Source organism: Camarhynchus parvulus, chromosome 3 (genome assembly GCF_901933205.1).
Source record: "Camarhynchus parvulus chromosome 3, STF_HiC, whole genome shotgun sequence".
In the NCBI taxonomy this organism is placed as follows: domain Eukaryota; kingdom Metazoa; phylum Chordata; class Aves; order Passeriformes; family Thraupidae; genus Camarhynchus; species Camarhynchus parvulus.
Genome location: NC_044573.1, coordinates 61466695 through 61482183, shown reverse-complemented (window position 1 = coordinate 61482183; position 15489 = coordinate 61466695). Strand labels below are relative to the sequence as shown.

Below are 15489 nucleotides of genomic sequence, written 5' to 3'. Positions count from 1 at the left end.
AGAAGTGCAGTTGTTTAACCAAAAATTTTGAAGTAAAGGGATAAAATGCTTTCAAAATCAGATCTATATTTTCTCTTGCTATGTAAGGAAATCCCTTATAATTCTGACATCTGTGGAAGAGGAGGAAGCTACATAATACTATTTTTAATAGTCTTTGTTACTACTTTGTCCTACTTTCTACTTTTCTCCTTTTAGAAACACAGTGAGATTTTTTTAAAAGTAACTCATGTAGAAAGTCTGTTTTATATTTATGTATGTTTGTAGATAACTTTTAGTTTCTCTTCACCTTCATCTCTTCAGGAAGTGAGAATAAAAATCTAGTTCTGTCCTGTAATTTCTATTTCATAAATCCAAAATGCACCTTGCCATGTTAGTGTGATCTTCTAAGGAAGAGTTGCATTTCCACAGCATTTCATCTGTGCATACCTGACCAGAGTGCTGTCATTTCACATATCCAGCAGCTCCTGCACGCAGCTGATTCCTTGAAGTGACATGAGAAAATCTAATAACAGCTCTGCCTGTGGCAAATGAGAGGTAGATACACGTGGACAGAAGTGCTGCAGACTTGTCTTTTTTCTTCTGTATTTATCCCGTGCCTTGTGTGCCCTGCTGTCTGGTATTTACTCACCTCAAGTTCAACATGACCATAAAATCTGAGTGGTTGCTTGGTACTGAAGGAATTACTAGCAATGGGAAAAAACAAAGAGTACATTGGTGTATGAAAGAGAAAGATTCTCACAGAATAATCATTTATCCAATGCAGTCCCACAAGGAAGTTTTGGTGGAACTGCATCTTTCACCAAGACAAGCAAAACAAAACATGTTGATGCATGGTAGCACAGTTTCATTTTTGACTAGAAGTCGTTCCAGGAATATGAGGTTTTCTACTTTTTATACAATTAACTAGCATGCTGCAATTTTCCTCTATAATTGCCATACTTAACTGGATGATCTCCTGCTGTTTGAATGATTTGCATCTTCCCATGTATTGTTTTTTGCTTGCTGAATTTCTACTGTTACTAAACTAGAAGCAGTCTAGTGTACAGTCTATACTCTTTTTGCTACTGCTTTGCTCTTCTCGTTTACTCTTTGTTTATCTGATGAAAATAGGAGCTCTGTGCTCAGAGGGAACATTTTCCCTCTGTTACCTGTTTAACAGCACTTAGGTGTAACAGGTCTTTTGCTGATAGACCTAATAGACTTCACACTGACCTCCATAAGACTGCTTCATGCCACATGTTGGCCTTTTTTTAATATAAATTACTGTGTCTGTAGTCAAGGAAATATTTCTGAATGATAAACTTAGAAGCACAGGCAATCTGAGTTTTCATGAAGTTCCTAATACAGCTTGATCTTCCTTTTGTTTCTTCTTCATTCCATTGTCACCATTAGACATGTCTTGGGATTCTGGGAACTCTTCTGTGACTTTCCTCTGCTAGGGAGAGTTGTAGGATGGCACAAATAGTTCAGAAAGATTTTGGATCATGTAGGAACATAATTTCTTTCAATAAATATGTAAAATAAAATGGTAGTCAAAATACTAAGACTGGTTATAAGAAGGATGAATTGTGTGAAAGAAGTCTTTGTTGAAAAGAGAAATTCAAGTGTTTGACCTGAAACCTGAACACTCAAATTTGAAATTACATGGCTGGCAAACTTTCCCAGCATTATTTTGGCAGTCTCCATCTCAAAGTTCAACAAATGTCAGTATATGGCATATAATTAACAACCTTTTTACATTTGCAACGCTGATGTCAATGTAGGCTGTCTTTAATGAAAAGTTTTCTTATTTAATTTCAAAAAGAAAGTGTTCATGTGATAGTGGACTGTGGCATGAAAATTTAAAAATTCTCCCATAGCTGTACCATACAAAAGCAGTAGTTAATTACTCATTTAGTACTTGATCTAGAAGGTGTTATTTTTTAAATGAACAGAGTGGTTGGCACATAAACCTAATTCAGTTCATACACAGAATAACATAAACTCAGTAAATAGTTACCTGTTATTTAATGGAACTTAATCAAGAAACAACCACCGGGTCTTTTTCTCTCCCTTCTTTCTCTTTCTCTTTCTCTTTCTCTTTCTCTTTCTCTTTCTCTTTCTCTTTCTCTTTCTCTTTCTCTTTCTCTTTCTCTTTCTCTTTCTCTTTCTCTTTCTCTTTCTCTTTCTCTTTCTTGTTTTGAGTGTATGGTGTCTACATTGCTGTTATTTTAATTATTAATAATAATAATTTAATTTTAAAATTTTTATTTTCATTATTCACATTTTTGTGAAATTCATCAATTCACCATTCCAGTTAGTGAATTTGTTGGAATGCTGTCAAAGAAACTCCCTGATCTTTCTGTCTATATTTACTTCACCATTACATTGCCTTCTAATATTAACATAAATATTATTTTTGTCAAAACATGTCATTCTACCTATGGGTTGGGCTACAGTACTGTATTTTTACATAATGTTAGAACACCATTTCAGGGACACCTGCTATTGGAATTGTGAGATTATTTCTACTGGTACTGTTAGGAAGGCATTTTTTTCTAATATCTGATCTGTCTGTTTGGAATGATATTAAACATCAGACTGGGATTGTTCCATAATTGATGTTTAATATTATTTTATATTATTTATCTAGAGTCTTGGGGAAGTTTATACTTCAGCTGATGTTTCTGACAATGGAAGAATGTAAACTGGAGTCATTATCAGTAGAACCAGGTCAAAAAGTTGCATGTATTTGGTTACAGGTAAAAGCCCAGTGACAGAATAGCTGGGGTAGAGAGAAGAGATAAAAATCAAAATGCAGTGAAATTGTGGAAGAGACAGGACCAGGCTAAAGGATGGTGTTGTAAATGGAAACAGTGTAGATGAGAAGCTGTCATAAACCTATCACGTTTTCAGCACTGATACCTTAAACATTGTAATAAAAACACAGATAAAAGCACTGATACCCTAAAACATTTGTATGTAAGATTGATTTGTGTTTCTCCTCCTGCAAACATACCATTCTAGGTGAACAGTTTTGTATCTTGGTAGAATATAACTCAGTAACCAGTGAGAAGTGCAGCTTTCATTGAAACTAGAATTTGAAGCATTTCAAAGTAATCTTATTTTACTGCTGACAAGTATTTTTGTAACTCAGAGCAATTGTCTTGGATATGGGAAGGGGAAATACCTTTATATATGTTTTCTGATTTGTTCTAATCTATTTATGCTTTTGCTTTTTAATCATAGGTTTCTGTGCTCGAGAGGCAGATATTTGACTTCCTTGGTTATCAGTGGGCACCCATCCTCGCAAATTTTATACACATTATTATAGTCATTCTTGGCTTATTTGGAACCATCCAGTATAGACCTCGTTACATAACAGGAGTGAGTATTTCATTTCATTTGCTTACTTTGATGTGCATGTGGAAAAAAAATAAAAACTAAACAGAAAAACACTCCAAACTGCATAATTCTTAAAGCAAACAGAAATCTTATCTTGGTTTAATTTTCTTCTGTAGCATTTTGACATTTACTTACTGTGCTTTTGGGACACCTGCAATAATCAACTGGTAACAGTCTCCAAAATTTAAAAGTCAATATGGTCATTAAGTGCATGACAATATGAACTTTCAAGTGGAGTCAGCTTAAGAAATTACAATGTCTTCAGTATTAGGGGAATTTAGAGCTAGTCTAAATGTTAGCTGTAACTTTCCTAGATACACTGGACCTCCCCAACAGAGGCATGATTCATTATAGTTACTCATTATTCTTATTAACTTCTGTTGCTAGAGTGCTTATCTGTTATGTACATGACTCCTAGAATTTATAATCCAACCTGAAGTGAGGTATGATGTTATGGGAAGAAATAATGGACTGAGGGCTCCAGTATGAAAATAAGGATTTGGACCTTAATTAATATTTTTAATCCATTTCTTTTCTTATTCAGCTACCCCTTATACACAGACTTAGTATGTCTGTACTCTCTGGCACAATGCAGTATTAATTAAATCCTCTTTTCATACTCTGGGTTTTTGGGTTTTTTGCCATTTGTACTTCTACAAAGAGAAAATAACAGCAACTCTGAAAATCATCATTCAGAATACCTTTTGTTAGATTTTCATAACAATTTTTAATTACTGTCAAAATTGGCTATTAATTCATGCAAAGCTTGTATACATTTGAGAGACAGGAGTTGAAAAATTTGCCCATACACAACCATATTTTCATGTCAGATGAAAACAAGGGGATCTTAAAATGATAGAATGGCTTGCATTGGAAGGAAGCTTAAAGATCTCCTGGTTCCAGACTGGCAGGGGCACCTTTCAGTAGGCCAGATTGTTTTAAACTCCACTCTTGAGCCCTTCTGAGAATGGGGAATCCACAACTTCTCTGGACAACGTTTCTCTAGTGTCTCACCAGCCTCACAGTGAAGAGGATTTCCTAATATCTAATCTAAACCTATTCTCAGTTTGCTCTTTCATTTTAAAGCCTTTACCCCTTGTCTCTGTTAACTCCACTGAATCTGTACCCTCTTTTGCAAAGTCTCTCTCTTAACTGTTCCTTCATACACCAATAGTCACTCGGAATATAGAAAGATTTTGCTTTTACCCCTGTGCTACCATCCATATTACATTACTGTCATGCTGGGAGAAATACATTAACATTTGTGTCTGTGTTTCTGTCTCTGTGATCTCCTGTATGCAGAAAATTTGTATCCACATGTGCGATGCCTTTATGCATGCACACAATTTAATATAATCCAAAAAATTTACTATCAACATTGAAGAGTATGTAGAAAGCCTTAAATATCTAGTTTTCCTTCAAGTTACAAAACTGGCAGTCATTTGAACTGGAGTTTCCTTTCTTTTCTGGTACTTTGACCAGTACAAGAGACTTGAAAATAAAAATGCAAAATTCAAGCATCTGTTAAAGAAAAAGGGTTAAATGTTCCGTCCCAAGGCTATTCTGTGGTATAAAACGAAGCATGGGCATAAATTGGATAACTGAGCTAAACAAACAATTATATTTAAATGGCCTGCTACTATGATAAATGCATTGTGAATGAGGAAGAATGCCAGCTTTATAAATTGAGTGCATTCACATGAGTTTCTGAATGCTGTGGTTGTGCAACACTGTTCTAAGTAATTTTCGCACACATCTTTCTTAGAGCTCACCCCAACTGTGGAGCCCATCTGGCTCATCAGAGTTTGCCTCTCTGCATCATCTCATTGATTTGGATAGAACCAATCTAAGATCCAACTGTCTTGTTTGGAGTTTATAAAAGACACCTGCATGTGCCAGTTATCACAGGCTGTTTGAATAAGAAGACAATGATAAAAAATTCATCCTTTATTTAGTTGAATCAACAGAGGAGCTCTGTGGCCCACTGTAAGAGAAAGACATGAACCTGTTAGAGCAGGTCCAGAGGAGGGCCATGAAAACAGTCAGTGGGGTAGAACACCTGTCCTCGGGAGGCAGGCTGAGAGAGTTGGAATTGTTCAGCCTGGAGAAGTGAAATCTCTGGGCAAACATTATTGTAGCCTTTCAGTATATAAAGGGGACTTATAAGAAAGAGAAGGTCTTTTCACCAGAGCCTGTAGTGACAGAAAAAAGAACAATAGGCCCAAGCTGAAAGAAGGCAGGGTTAGATTAAACATAAGGAAGAAAATATTTACAATGAGGCTGGGTAGACACTGGAACAGATCAGAGAATTTGTTTATGCCAGATCCTTGGAAGTGTTCAAGGCCATGTTGGATAGGACTTTGCAAAACCAAATCTAGAGAAAAATATCCATGCCAATGGCAGTGGACTAAAGGGTTTTTAAAGGTCCCTTCCAAGCTTGTACCTGGTCACATTAAGTCTGTGAGAAAAGGATAGATTATTAGTAGTACATTACTTAACATGTAATTGCTGCTATACATGGGGAAAAAAAAAACCAAAAAAAACCCAAACAAAAAACAAAACAAAACAAAACAAAACAAAAACAAAACAAAAAAACCAAAGAGGCAATTACCTTACAATTACCTTATGTCTGTGCTTCTTGCAGCATCATCAGTCTGCCAAACCATTAGGCCCCAGAGAGTACAGTTGAACTAATCTATGTCTTTTTAAAGACTAGATATGGTCAATTGCTCAGCACACCTAGTGGGATCTACTTAATGTCTTATATGACAAGTAGCCCTGACTCTACCAATGCAGGTTTGGAATATTTCTGTTTTAAATTGAAATTTATTATCTTCCTTTCTTAAAAAAATGTTTAAAGTAGCACATGAAAATGTGCAGCAGTTCATCTCCCATATGTACATACCAGGATACTATCCAACAACTGTAATCATGCCATGGGAAATTGTAAAGCCTCTGAGCTACCTTTCTGAATTTTAAAGACAGTAAGACAGTCTCCATATGGTGAATGATTTGGCCAGGATTTTTGGGGAGAAAACATTTCAGATGACTGTTTTGCTAAATCTTGTTAAGAGAACCAATTTTCAGATAAAACAGTTATAATAAAAGGATTCTTATGCTTAACATTTTTAATGAGTTCTGGCATTAATAGACCTTATTGACATAATCTGATTTGTCTTCTAGATAATGGTTCTATTTGTAATAAGAAAATGTATGTACTCAAGCTCAGCAGAGAAATTGTTAAAAAATATATTTTCACAGAATCCCATAATGGGTAAGGTTAGAAGGGACCACAGTGGATCATCGGGTCCAACTTCCCTGCTCAAGCATGGTCATCCTAGAGCTCATGGCACAGGATTGCATCCAGATGATTTTTGAATATCTCCAATAAGGGAGACACTGCAACCTCTCTGAGCAACTTGTTCTACTGCTCATTCATCTGCTCAGTAAACAAGTTTTTCCTCTTATTTTACTTCTGCTTTCTTTAGAACGGTTAGGGGAAAAAAATATGTGTAAAACCATTTAACAAAAAGGATGATGAAATTAAATAGAATGGTCATTGTGCATACTTGTCAGCCTGCAAGACACAAAATTTTGAAGTCTGTGAAGTCAGACTTCTACCTGAATCTGCTCTCTGTAGAAGGTTTTCTTATGAAGTACTTTTCCATTCTGAGACAAACCATTCAGTGCTTCCACTTAATTGTATTTACTGTGTTGCAACTGAGATGTAGACATTTATTTATAGAAGGAGGCATAGAGACATTACTTCTCTGCTCTACACAACTTTTCAGAGCAAATGATAATTTGGGAACATAAGCAATAATTTTCTGCATAATCATTTTGAGCTAATGCCCAATAATATTATAAGTACAATTAAGTAAATGACCTTGAACATTTTAGTAGTAGCTCTGTCTGGTGGCTGTCACAGGAGGCTGTGAATAAAGATTCTGCTTCTGTTTCAAGCTGTGCCATTGAAAAGATGACTTGTTTGTTCAAGCTTGTTCAAGCACACATAATAATATTTTTCAGTTTCTTCCTTGATTCAGTAGTTTGTCATGGATAAAAATGAATGGGAAAATTTTTTCTGTTGTTCTTAGAATCATAGAACCATAGAATGTACTGAGTTGGAATGAGCTCATCAGGATCATTGAGTTCAATTTCTGGCCCTGCACAAGACACTCCAAGACTCACACCTTGTGCCTGAGAGCATTGTCCAAATGCTTCCTGAACTCAGGCTGGTGCTGTGACCACTTCCCTGGAGAGCCTGTTCCAGTGCTCAACCACCCTTTGGGTAAAAAACCTTCTTCTGATATCCAGCCTGAACTTCCCCTGTCTCAGCTGTGTGCCATTTCACTAAGGCCTGTCACAGGTCACCAGAGAGAAGAGATCAGTGCCGATCCTTCCACTTCCCCTTGTGAGGATGCTGAAAACCAAAATGGGGTCTCCCCTCAGGTTCCTCTTTTCTAGGCTGAATAAACCAAGTGACTTCAGCTCCTCTTTATAAGGGGCTCCAGACCCTTCCCCATCCTTCTGTCATTTCTTTGGATGTTCTTTAATAACTTAATGTCTCTTTTATATTGTGGTGCCCAAAACTGCACATAGAGTTCAAGGTGAGGCCTCCCCAGTGCAGAACAGAGCAGGACAATCCCCTCCCTTGCCTGGCTGGCCATGCTGTGGCTGATGCCCCCCAGGACATGCTTGGCCCTCCTGGCTCCCAGGGCACTGCTGGCCACTGCTGAACCAGCAATGCTGGTTCAACTTGCCATTGACCAGCACCCCCAGGTCCCTTTCCATGGGGCTGCTCTCCAGCCTCTCCTTCTCCAGTCTGTGCACACAACCAGGGTTGCCCCATCCCAAGTGTACAATCTGGCACTTGCCCTTGTTAAATTTCATATGGCTGGTGATTGCCCATCTCTCTAATTTGTCAAAGTCTCTCTGCAGGACCTCTCTGCCCTTGAGGGAGTTGATGGCTCCTCCCAGTTTGGTGTCCTTGCCAAACTTAGTATTCCATTGTGTCCTTCATCCAAGTCATAAATGAAGATATTGAAGAGCACAGAGTTGAGGATGGAGCCTTTTGGAACCCCAGTGGTGACAGGACACCAGCCTGATGTCACCCCACTCACTATAATCCCTTGTGCCCAACTCGTGAGGGTGTTGCTCACCCATCACATAACACAATTATCTACTGGATATCTGCTGTGAACTGGATGCTTTGTCCAGGAGGTTGCTGTGGGAGACAGTATCAAAATCTTTGCTGAAGTCCAAAAAGAATACATTTCCTTGCATTTCTAGATCAACGAGGTGCGTCACCCTCTTGTAGAAGGAAATAAGTTTGATAAGCAGGATTTTCCCTTCATGCAGGGAAAATGGCTGTGACTGATGACTGTGTTGTCCTCCAAGCATTTTTTCAATATCTCCCAGAATAATATTTTCCATTATTTTAACAGATACTGAAGTGAGACTGACAGACATGTAGTTTCCAGGGTCCTCCTTTTTGCCATTTTGAAAATTGGGACTATGTTAGCTAGCTTCCAGTCAACTGGAAGTCAACCTCTCTGGATTCCCACTCAAAAATCATCCAGAGAATCTTTGTGGTGCCATCAGCTGGCTCTTTGAGGAATCTGGATTAATCTTATCAGGCCCCATAGATTTGTAGGGATCCAGCTGGAGCAGCAGATCCCACAAAATTCCAGATCAATAGGGAGCTGATCATTCTCACAGTCATGGTCCTCCAGCTCAGGGCACTGAGACCCTCTTGGCCCACCCTCCATGTTGAAAAAATAGGGAATTAATGCATTAAACACCCCTGTCTTGTCTCTGTCCCTGTTGTGTTCATACCTATATATTCATTTCTGTATTTCAGTGTATTTAATGAATAAATTATTTCTATTACTCACATAGATTTCTGATAATTTTATTTTTAATGTGAGTAACAAAACAGTTAGCTATTATATGTACTGTATTTCAGAGAAGACTGGCCCCTTAGGCTTGTATTTCTGGCGCAAATGGGCTTGAAAAAAATAATTTCCTGCAACTATCACTAATTCCAGCAACCAAATGATTAAATTTTAGGATATTCTGTCACTCTATTTACTAAAATCTTTGCAGAATGTGATCTAGAAGGCAAGCTGAACAAGACTGAAATAATTTCACTTAAAACTGGAAATGTTACTTGTATGCAACATCTTTCATTATCCAACCTGTTCTCAGTATAAAAAAATTCAGGATTTATTTGTTTCACTCAGGTAGAAAATAGTGTGATGCAATGTGATTTATATTTTAGTACTTACAAGCCAGATCAACCAGGAAGTATGTGACCACAGTTATATTTCCATCTTAGTAAGAAAATCTGTGTCAGTGAAAAGTAATTACTAAAATGTCAGGAGTAATCCAAATATACACCTACCCAATGAAAAAGTTAAATCCAAACAAACAAGAGAGGTATCTCAGGGATAAGCAACGAAAGATAATGATGACAGAAGAGTAATTTCCCCAGATTTCATAGAATTCCAGGAATTAAACTTCCCATGTGCCTTAAACAGGGAGAACAGCTTTTTATTTGAGAACTGCATGTGTATTAAGATGTTCTTACACTTGCGAAGGAAAAGTGAAGGTTGTCGTCCATTAGTTTCAAGTGGCTGTATCATAAGCACACTACCATTACATTTTCAATCAGAAAAATCAAAAACATTCAGAAAATACAAACTATGCAAGATCAAGGAGGTGATAGCAAACCCCAAAGTGGCCATTATGGAAAGCTCTGCCTACATCTAAATAGAACAAATGTTCAGGTGAAATTTTAACAGAATAGTTCCTCAATGTTTACTCTTGGGGCTTTATTCTTTGGGCCGTTGATTAAAAGTTTTATTCTTGGGGCTGTTGATTAAAAAATAGGTATGTAAATAGTTTTTTTTTTTCAGCTGAAAAAAAAAACAGATGAGTTTTTAGAAAGAGAATTATATCTAGTCATCAACTAACAGTGACTAAAATATTAGTGGTCACTCTGCCTCAGGAAAGATCAAGAAAAAAAACCATTTTTTGCTAATCCTCATCTTCATGAAAAACCAATGAATGACAGAATCATTAAGATTGGAAATGACCTGTATTATCATTGAGTCCAGCCATTAACCTAACATGGCCAAACCCACCACTGAACCATCTCCCTAAGCACCATATTTACACTTTCAGTAGAATATTGCTTTAGCATCCCTGTAAACTCCCAAATTAAAGAGGAGACAAAGCAAGGGAGAAACAGCACACTTGTTTAGCTAGTTAGTAGAGATAGTTAGCTATAATAAACATTTCTGTGAAAGGTTGTGTCTGATGAAGTAAATGGAGATGTAAAGTTGCTAAAACTATAATGCAGCATAGGATTGCATTGAAGTAAATAAAAGCTTTGAAGTGCAAAATGTGTGACCAAGAGGATGAGGACAAAGAAAAAATACAAACTAAAACTAGAAAACTTAAAAGAGGACTAGTAAACCTTGCAGAAACATGCTTGGGACACTGGTAAAACTCCATAACATGAATTAAGACTTACAGTGCTGGAGAATCCACCTCAGCCCTGAATTAGCTTTGCTTCATTCATGGCTTAATTTTTGTTATGCCAGATAAATTGATGCTAATGAAACACTGGTATTTTATGGTGTACTAGTTCTGCATAAGGGCATTTTCTTGAAATGCTTTCCATGCCATGAATAGCAGCATAAATTTTCCTTGGCATTTTCCATGATAAGTATTCAATATGTTAGCATTCTTTTCATTCCAGAATTTATACTTAATATTTTGGTTGAGGAATGCTTACTCATTAATATGTTTGTCCAATAAAAATGTTTCTCAAAGCTCTTATTCTTAAAAAATGTCCTTTATTCTGGTCACCTTTTCAGTAGTCCTTCCTCAAGTCTTGTCAGTGTTTTCTGAAATATTTCCATGTTCAGAAATACCGGGAACAAGAGCACATTATTGCAACATTTTCTCTTAAAAATTCTCATAAAATATTAGTGATAATTTGGATGCCAAGGAAGAGTAGAGTTTGGGATTATTTTTATAGTCTGTCCTTTTACTATTGTTGCTACCTCCATACAAATGACCTTTGTAAACTTGGCTGGCTGTTATTTTATTGGAGGGTTTTGCTCACGTCTGGGAGATGCTGTGAAAAATCAGTAGGGATGTAAGTAGAAGATTGCCCTTTGGACTTTGAACAACATATGCTGAAAGGGATTTGATTCACAGGGAGGTATGCTGTTTAATAGAGTGCTTTTGCTGCTATAGTGTTAAAAGACTACATTTTAGTATGCTGTTGATTCAAATGTACTTTAATTTATATTTAAAAGGAAAAGCTCAGCAGTTTACTTTTGTGACTGAATCTAGCCTGCTTTAGGGTAGGGATGAGAATGTGAAGGAAGTAGAAGTTTGTGCATAGCTGGCTGGTCAGTGTCATAGCACTAATCCAAATTTTGAGTCTAATGGCTAACATGTACAGAACTTGATCAAACAAAAGCTTAACTATTCCAGTGTTCAAAAAGTAATTCTTTCTGTATGCTTATCCATTAGCTTATTGGTGGAGTATTAAATACATGTATTAAAAAAATTATCCTGTTATTTACCTGATAATCAGTCCAGAAAGTTGGTCTAACATTTGATGACCCTGGGCTTTTGACCTCTCCTTTTAGATATATTTTGATAACTTGCAAGAAACCTCAATGGATTTCAAATTCTTAAACCCTGGAGATTCAGCTAAGCCTTGAATAAATATGTTCAAGAATCACTTCCACTATAATATTATACAGAGTGCATCTGTCTTGACTGTATGGAAGTTGATGAAAGAAGATAGTCTACAGTAAATTTCTCTGCATTTTCCATCATTTTTTGACTCTTGATTTTAAACTTTTCGTATTATTTAGGATAGAGTATTTTTTTTTCCTGTAATTATCTGGGTGAAGTTTGACTACTTTCGTCTGCTCTCTTCACTGGGACTTATTTAGGTGTGAGGCATTGAGGGTACAAATAATTAATCTAAAGGAAATTATGTAAAGGATGGCTCTTCTTTAAAAAGTGTAAAATATTCTTTGAAGATTAAAGAGTACTCAGACAGTAAATCTGCCAGCCCTAGGAAAGCACAATGGAAAAAAAAAACCACAACCCCCCCTGCTGATCGGAGAACTAGTCAAGACATAAAAAGGAAGTGATCCCCATATAAGAGCTCTTTAGTCTCTGATTTCTCTAAGTTTTGTGTAGGACATTACTTTCTCAGATGTTCCCTGCTGTCAGAAAACAGTTCTAAAGAGAAAAAGAGAAATGGCCAGACTCCAAGAGACTTTTTAAAAAGCCAGCATTTTAAAAACCACAATATACTCTTCTCCCTTATTTGAACATGAAATCTATTTGATTCTTAGAGCCACTGATTCCTGAAAATTAATCTGATATATTTTCAGAAAGTATGATTAAAAACACTCTGGACAAGACTCCAGTACAGAATTTACTTGAACAGTTCTGCATGGAGTTTTGTTTTCCTTTAGACTGAGATGGATTTTCATTAGTTTTCAGAGTGTTTTTTAAGTTTTCCATTATAAAAAAGTCCTTTTAAAGACACTTAGCTAATACTGTTTTTTAAAGTTATTAAAATGCTGATTATTAGAAGATGAAAGATTATAATTTGCATCATATAATTAAGTGCAGCTTTGGTTCCCAGGAAATTTTATGCAGAACCTGTTCAGTGACTGATATTTTTAATTTAAATCCACACTTATTAGTCTCATGACAGGTTTGACTGGTGTAGAATTCAGCTATATTCATCCTTTCCCAGAACTTTTATTCTCTCAAAATGAATTGTATTCACATTCAAAACGTAGACATTCAAAATGGCTCTCCCTCTCCCATTCCACAGAAAAGGAAGATGGTTTTCCAGGGAGCCATCACTGAGGAGGAAAGTTCCATGTAGAACTGAAAACAATGTATAAAGAATATTGAACTTTATTTGCATTCAAACCAGAGAGCTCACCATGGAATGTTGAAAACATGAAGTTCCTCTGCATTTAGTTTTGTTTCTTTAGACTAGATCCTCTGTTTTGTCACCGTAATAACAAATGGGTGTTTTCTACAGTGGGGTCTGTGCTTCATTTTTTGATTGTTTTTTTTTTTCTTCTTTAGAAGAACTAGCAACACTTTCTGCTAAAATAATGTCTAATAGGCACTTGGTTGAAATACTATAAAGAGCATGGAGAATGAATGACTTTGCTGATGAAGCCTTTAAACACATAGGTAAAGGAAGAGATTAGAGATTAAATCCATGGGGTTTGCTACCTCTACCTAAACTGCAGTGGAAAATATTAAAATTCTCTTAAGCACCCAATAGCCCTGGCCAGTTAGACATAATTAAAAATAAAGCAAGGATAAAGTAATGTTTCCACTGCTCTGAGATGACCTCTGTAGTTCAGGGCTGAATATTTCTCTTTATCTAGCGTAATCAGGTTTCCTTGTATTTCCCAGACTTACACCTGTATTTGTCACTGTGTAGTTTCACATTGTTTATTTAGTATTTTCTTCTACTTGCTGTATATCAATTATGTGGACATTTGCTTGTCTAAAAGGTTACAGCTCTATCTTTTGATCTTTTATGTGTTTATAGCATGCATTCATGGAGATATCTGTCCACCTGTCTCTGCCCTTGTGTCATGCTACTGGAGTAGGAAAGTATTCCCCCACACTGCTTTAAAACGTGGGAGCTGAAATATTAAAGGTCTGAGACATTTTCTCATTATCAGATGAAAGGCTGTGACAGATAATCATGTGAATCCATTTTTCTCAAGTTACAAGCCTGTGTTTTACCCAGTGCATCCAGCAAGCATAGGGGTGCTGCAAACTGTCTATAAAGTCTCAGAATAAAGACTGGAATCAGAGCTACCTAACAGTGTGGAATACTTCTGTGAAGGAAAAAAAAAAACCAAAAATAGAACAGCAGTCTTTGGACAGTATCTCTCTGTCCCAGCTGTCAGCTGTGCCCCCCACAATCACTCCTCTCTGCTGGAATAGAGAAGAGAATTGAAGGGGTAAAAGTGAGAAAACTCATGGGTTGTGATGAAGACAGTTTAAGAGATTGAACAAAATCTGCACATGAAAGCAAAGCCACCTAAATCATTTGCTGATTCCCATGGACAGGAAGGAGCTCAGCCATTTCCAGGGAAGCAAGGGTCCATCATGCCTAAAAATCATTTGGGAAGACAAATGCCATCACTCCAAACATGCCCCTCTTCCTCTCTTCCCCCACCTAATATACTGATCATGATGTCGTATGGCATAGGGTGTTGCAAGGATCAGTTGGGGTTGGCTGTCCTGGCTGTGTCTCCTCCCAACTTCCTATGCACTCCCAGCCTCCCTGCTGATGGGCTGGGGTGAGAGCTGCAAGCTCTGCTCAGCAACAACAAAAGCATTTTTATATTATAAACACTGTTTTCAGAAACAACACAAAACATAGCTTCATACCAGCTATTCTGAAGATAGCTATCCCAGACAAAGCTGGTACCTTCTTTCAGCAAGGGAAAAGCTGCTGATGCCTGAACCCGGTTTTGTGATAACTCTTTTGTCAGGCTCCGTGGCTGTTGCAATGGCTACTGGTATCCCTTGTTGTTCTTCTTCCAAGGGATTAATATATTTTAATTAACATTTTATAGCACAGTGCAATATACATTAGAAAAAACAGGAAACATTGCCTTTAGTCCAAACTACCTGCTCAAATCTCACATTCCTCTGTTGTGCTGCCTCTCCTTTGTAACTGGCTCTGGGCTTGTTGTGGAATACCGTCACAGAACAAAAATTCTGCTGCTGCTCTTCTTTCTATTCCAGCTCCTTCTGTACTTCTATGTCTCCCCCTAATTTCTTCACCTTGATTCAGTTGCTAATCTCTACATGTATATTTGAAAAGGCATTGTACTGCGTGTAGCTAAAATGAAGTTTTAGTTCTAAATTAAATGAAGTCTGAGCAGCCCTGCTTACCAGTATTGTACTGAAACCAAGTTCTTCTGGCCAACTGATTAAGATTTATGCAACCTTAGTAATTTGAATGAAGCAGACTTTAGTCATAGTTGTCTTATATCTCTGCACAGGATG

At 37.0% G+C, this 15489-nt stretch overlaps 1 protein-coding gene across 3 annotated transcripts in view; it reads left to right on the top strand.

Annotated features, from left to right (window-relative positions):
* Positions 1 to 15489, top strand: part of NKAIN2 (sodium/potassium transporting ATPase interacting 2) — a 517183-nt gene that overhangs the window by 232048 nt on the left and 269646 nt on the right. For all 3 annotated transcript variants that reach the window (XM_030944619.1, XM_030944620.1, XM_030944618.1), the window contains exon 2: positions 3229 to 3366. In XM_030944619.1, the coding sequence (XP_030800479.1) occupies positions 3229 to 3366 (138 nt within the window). The remainder of the gene's footprint in view (positions 1 to 3228; positions 3367 to 15489) is intronic.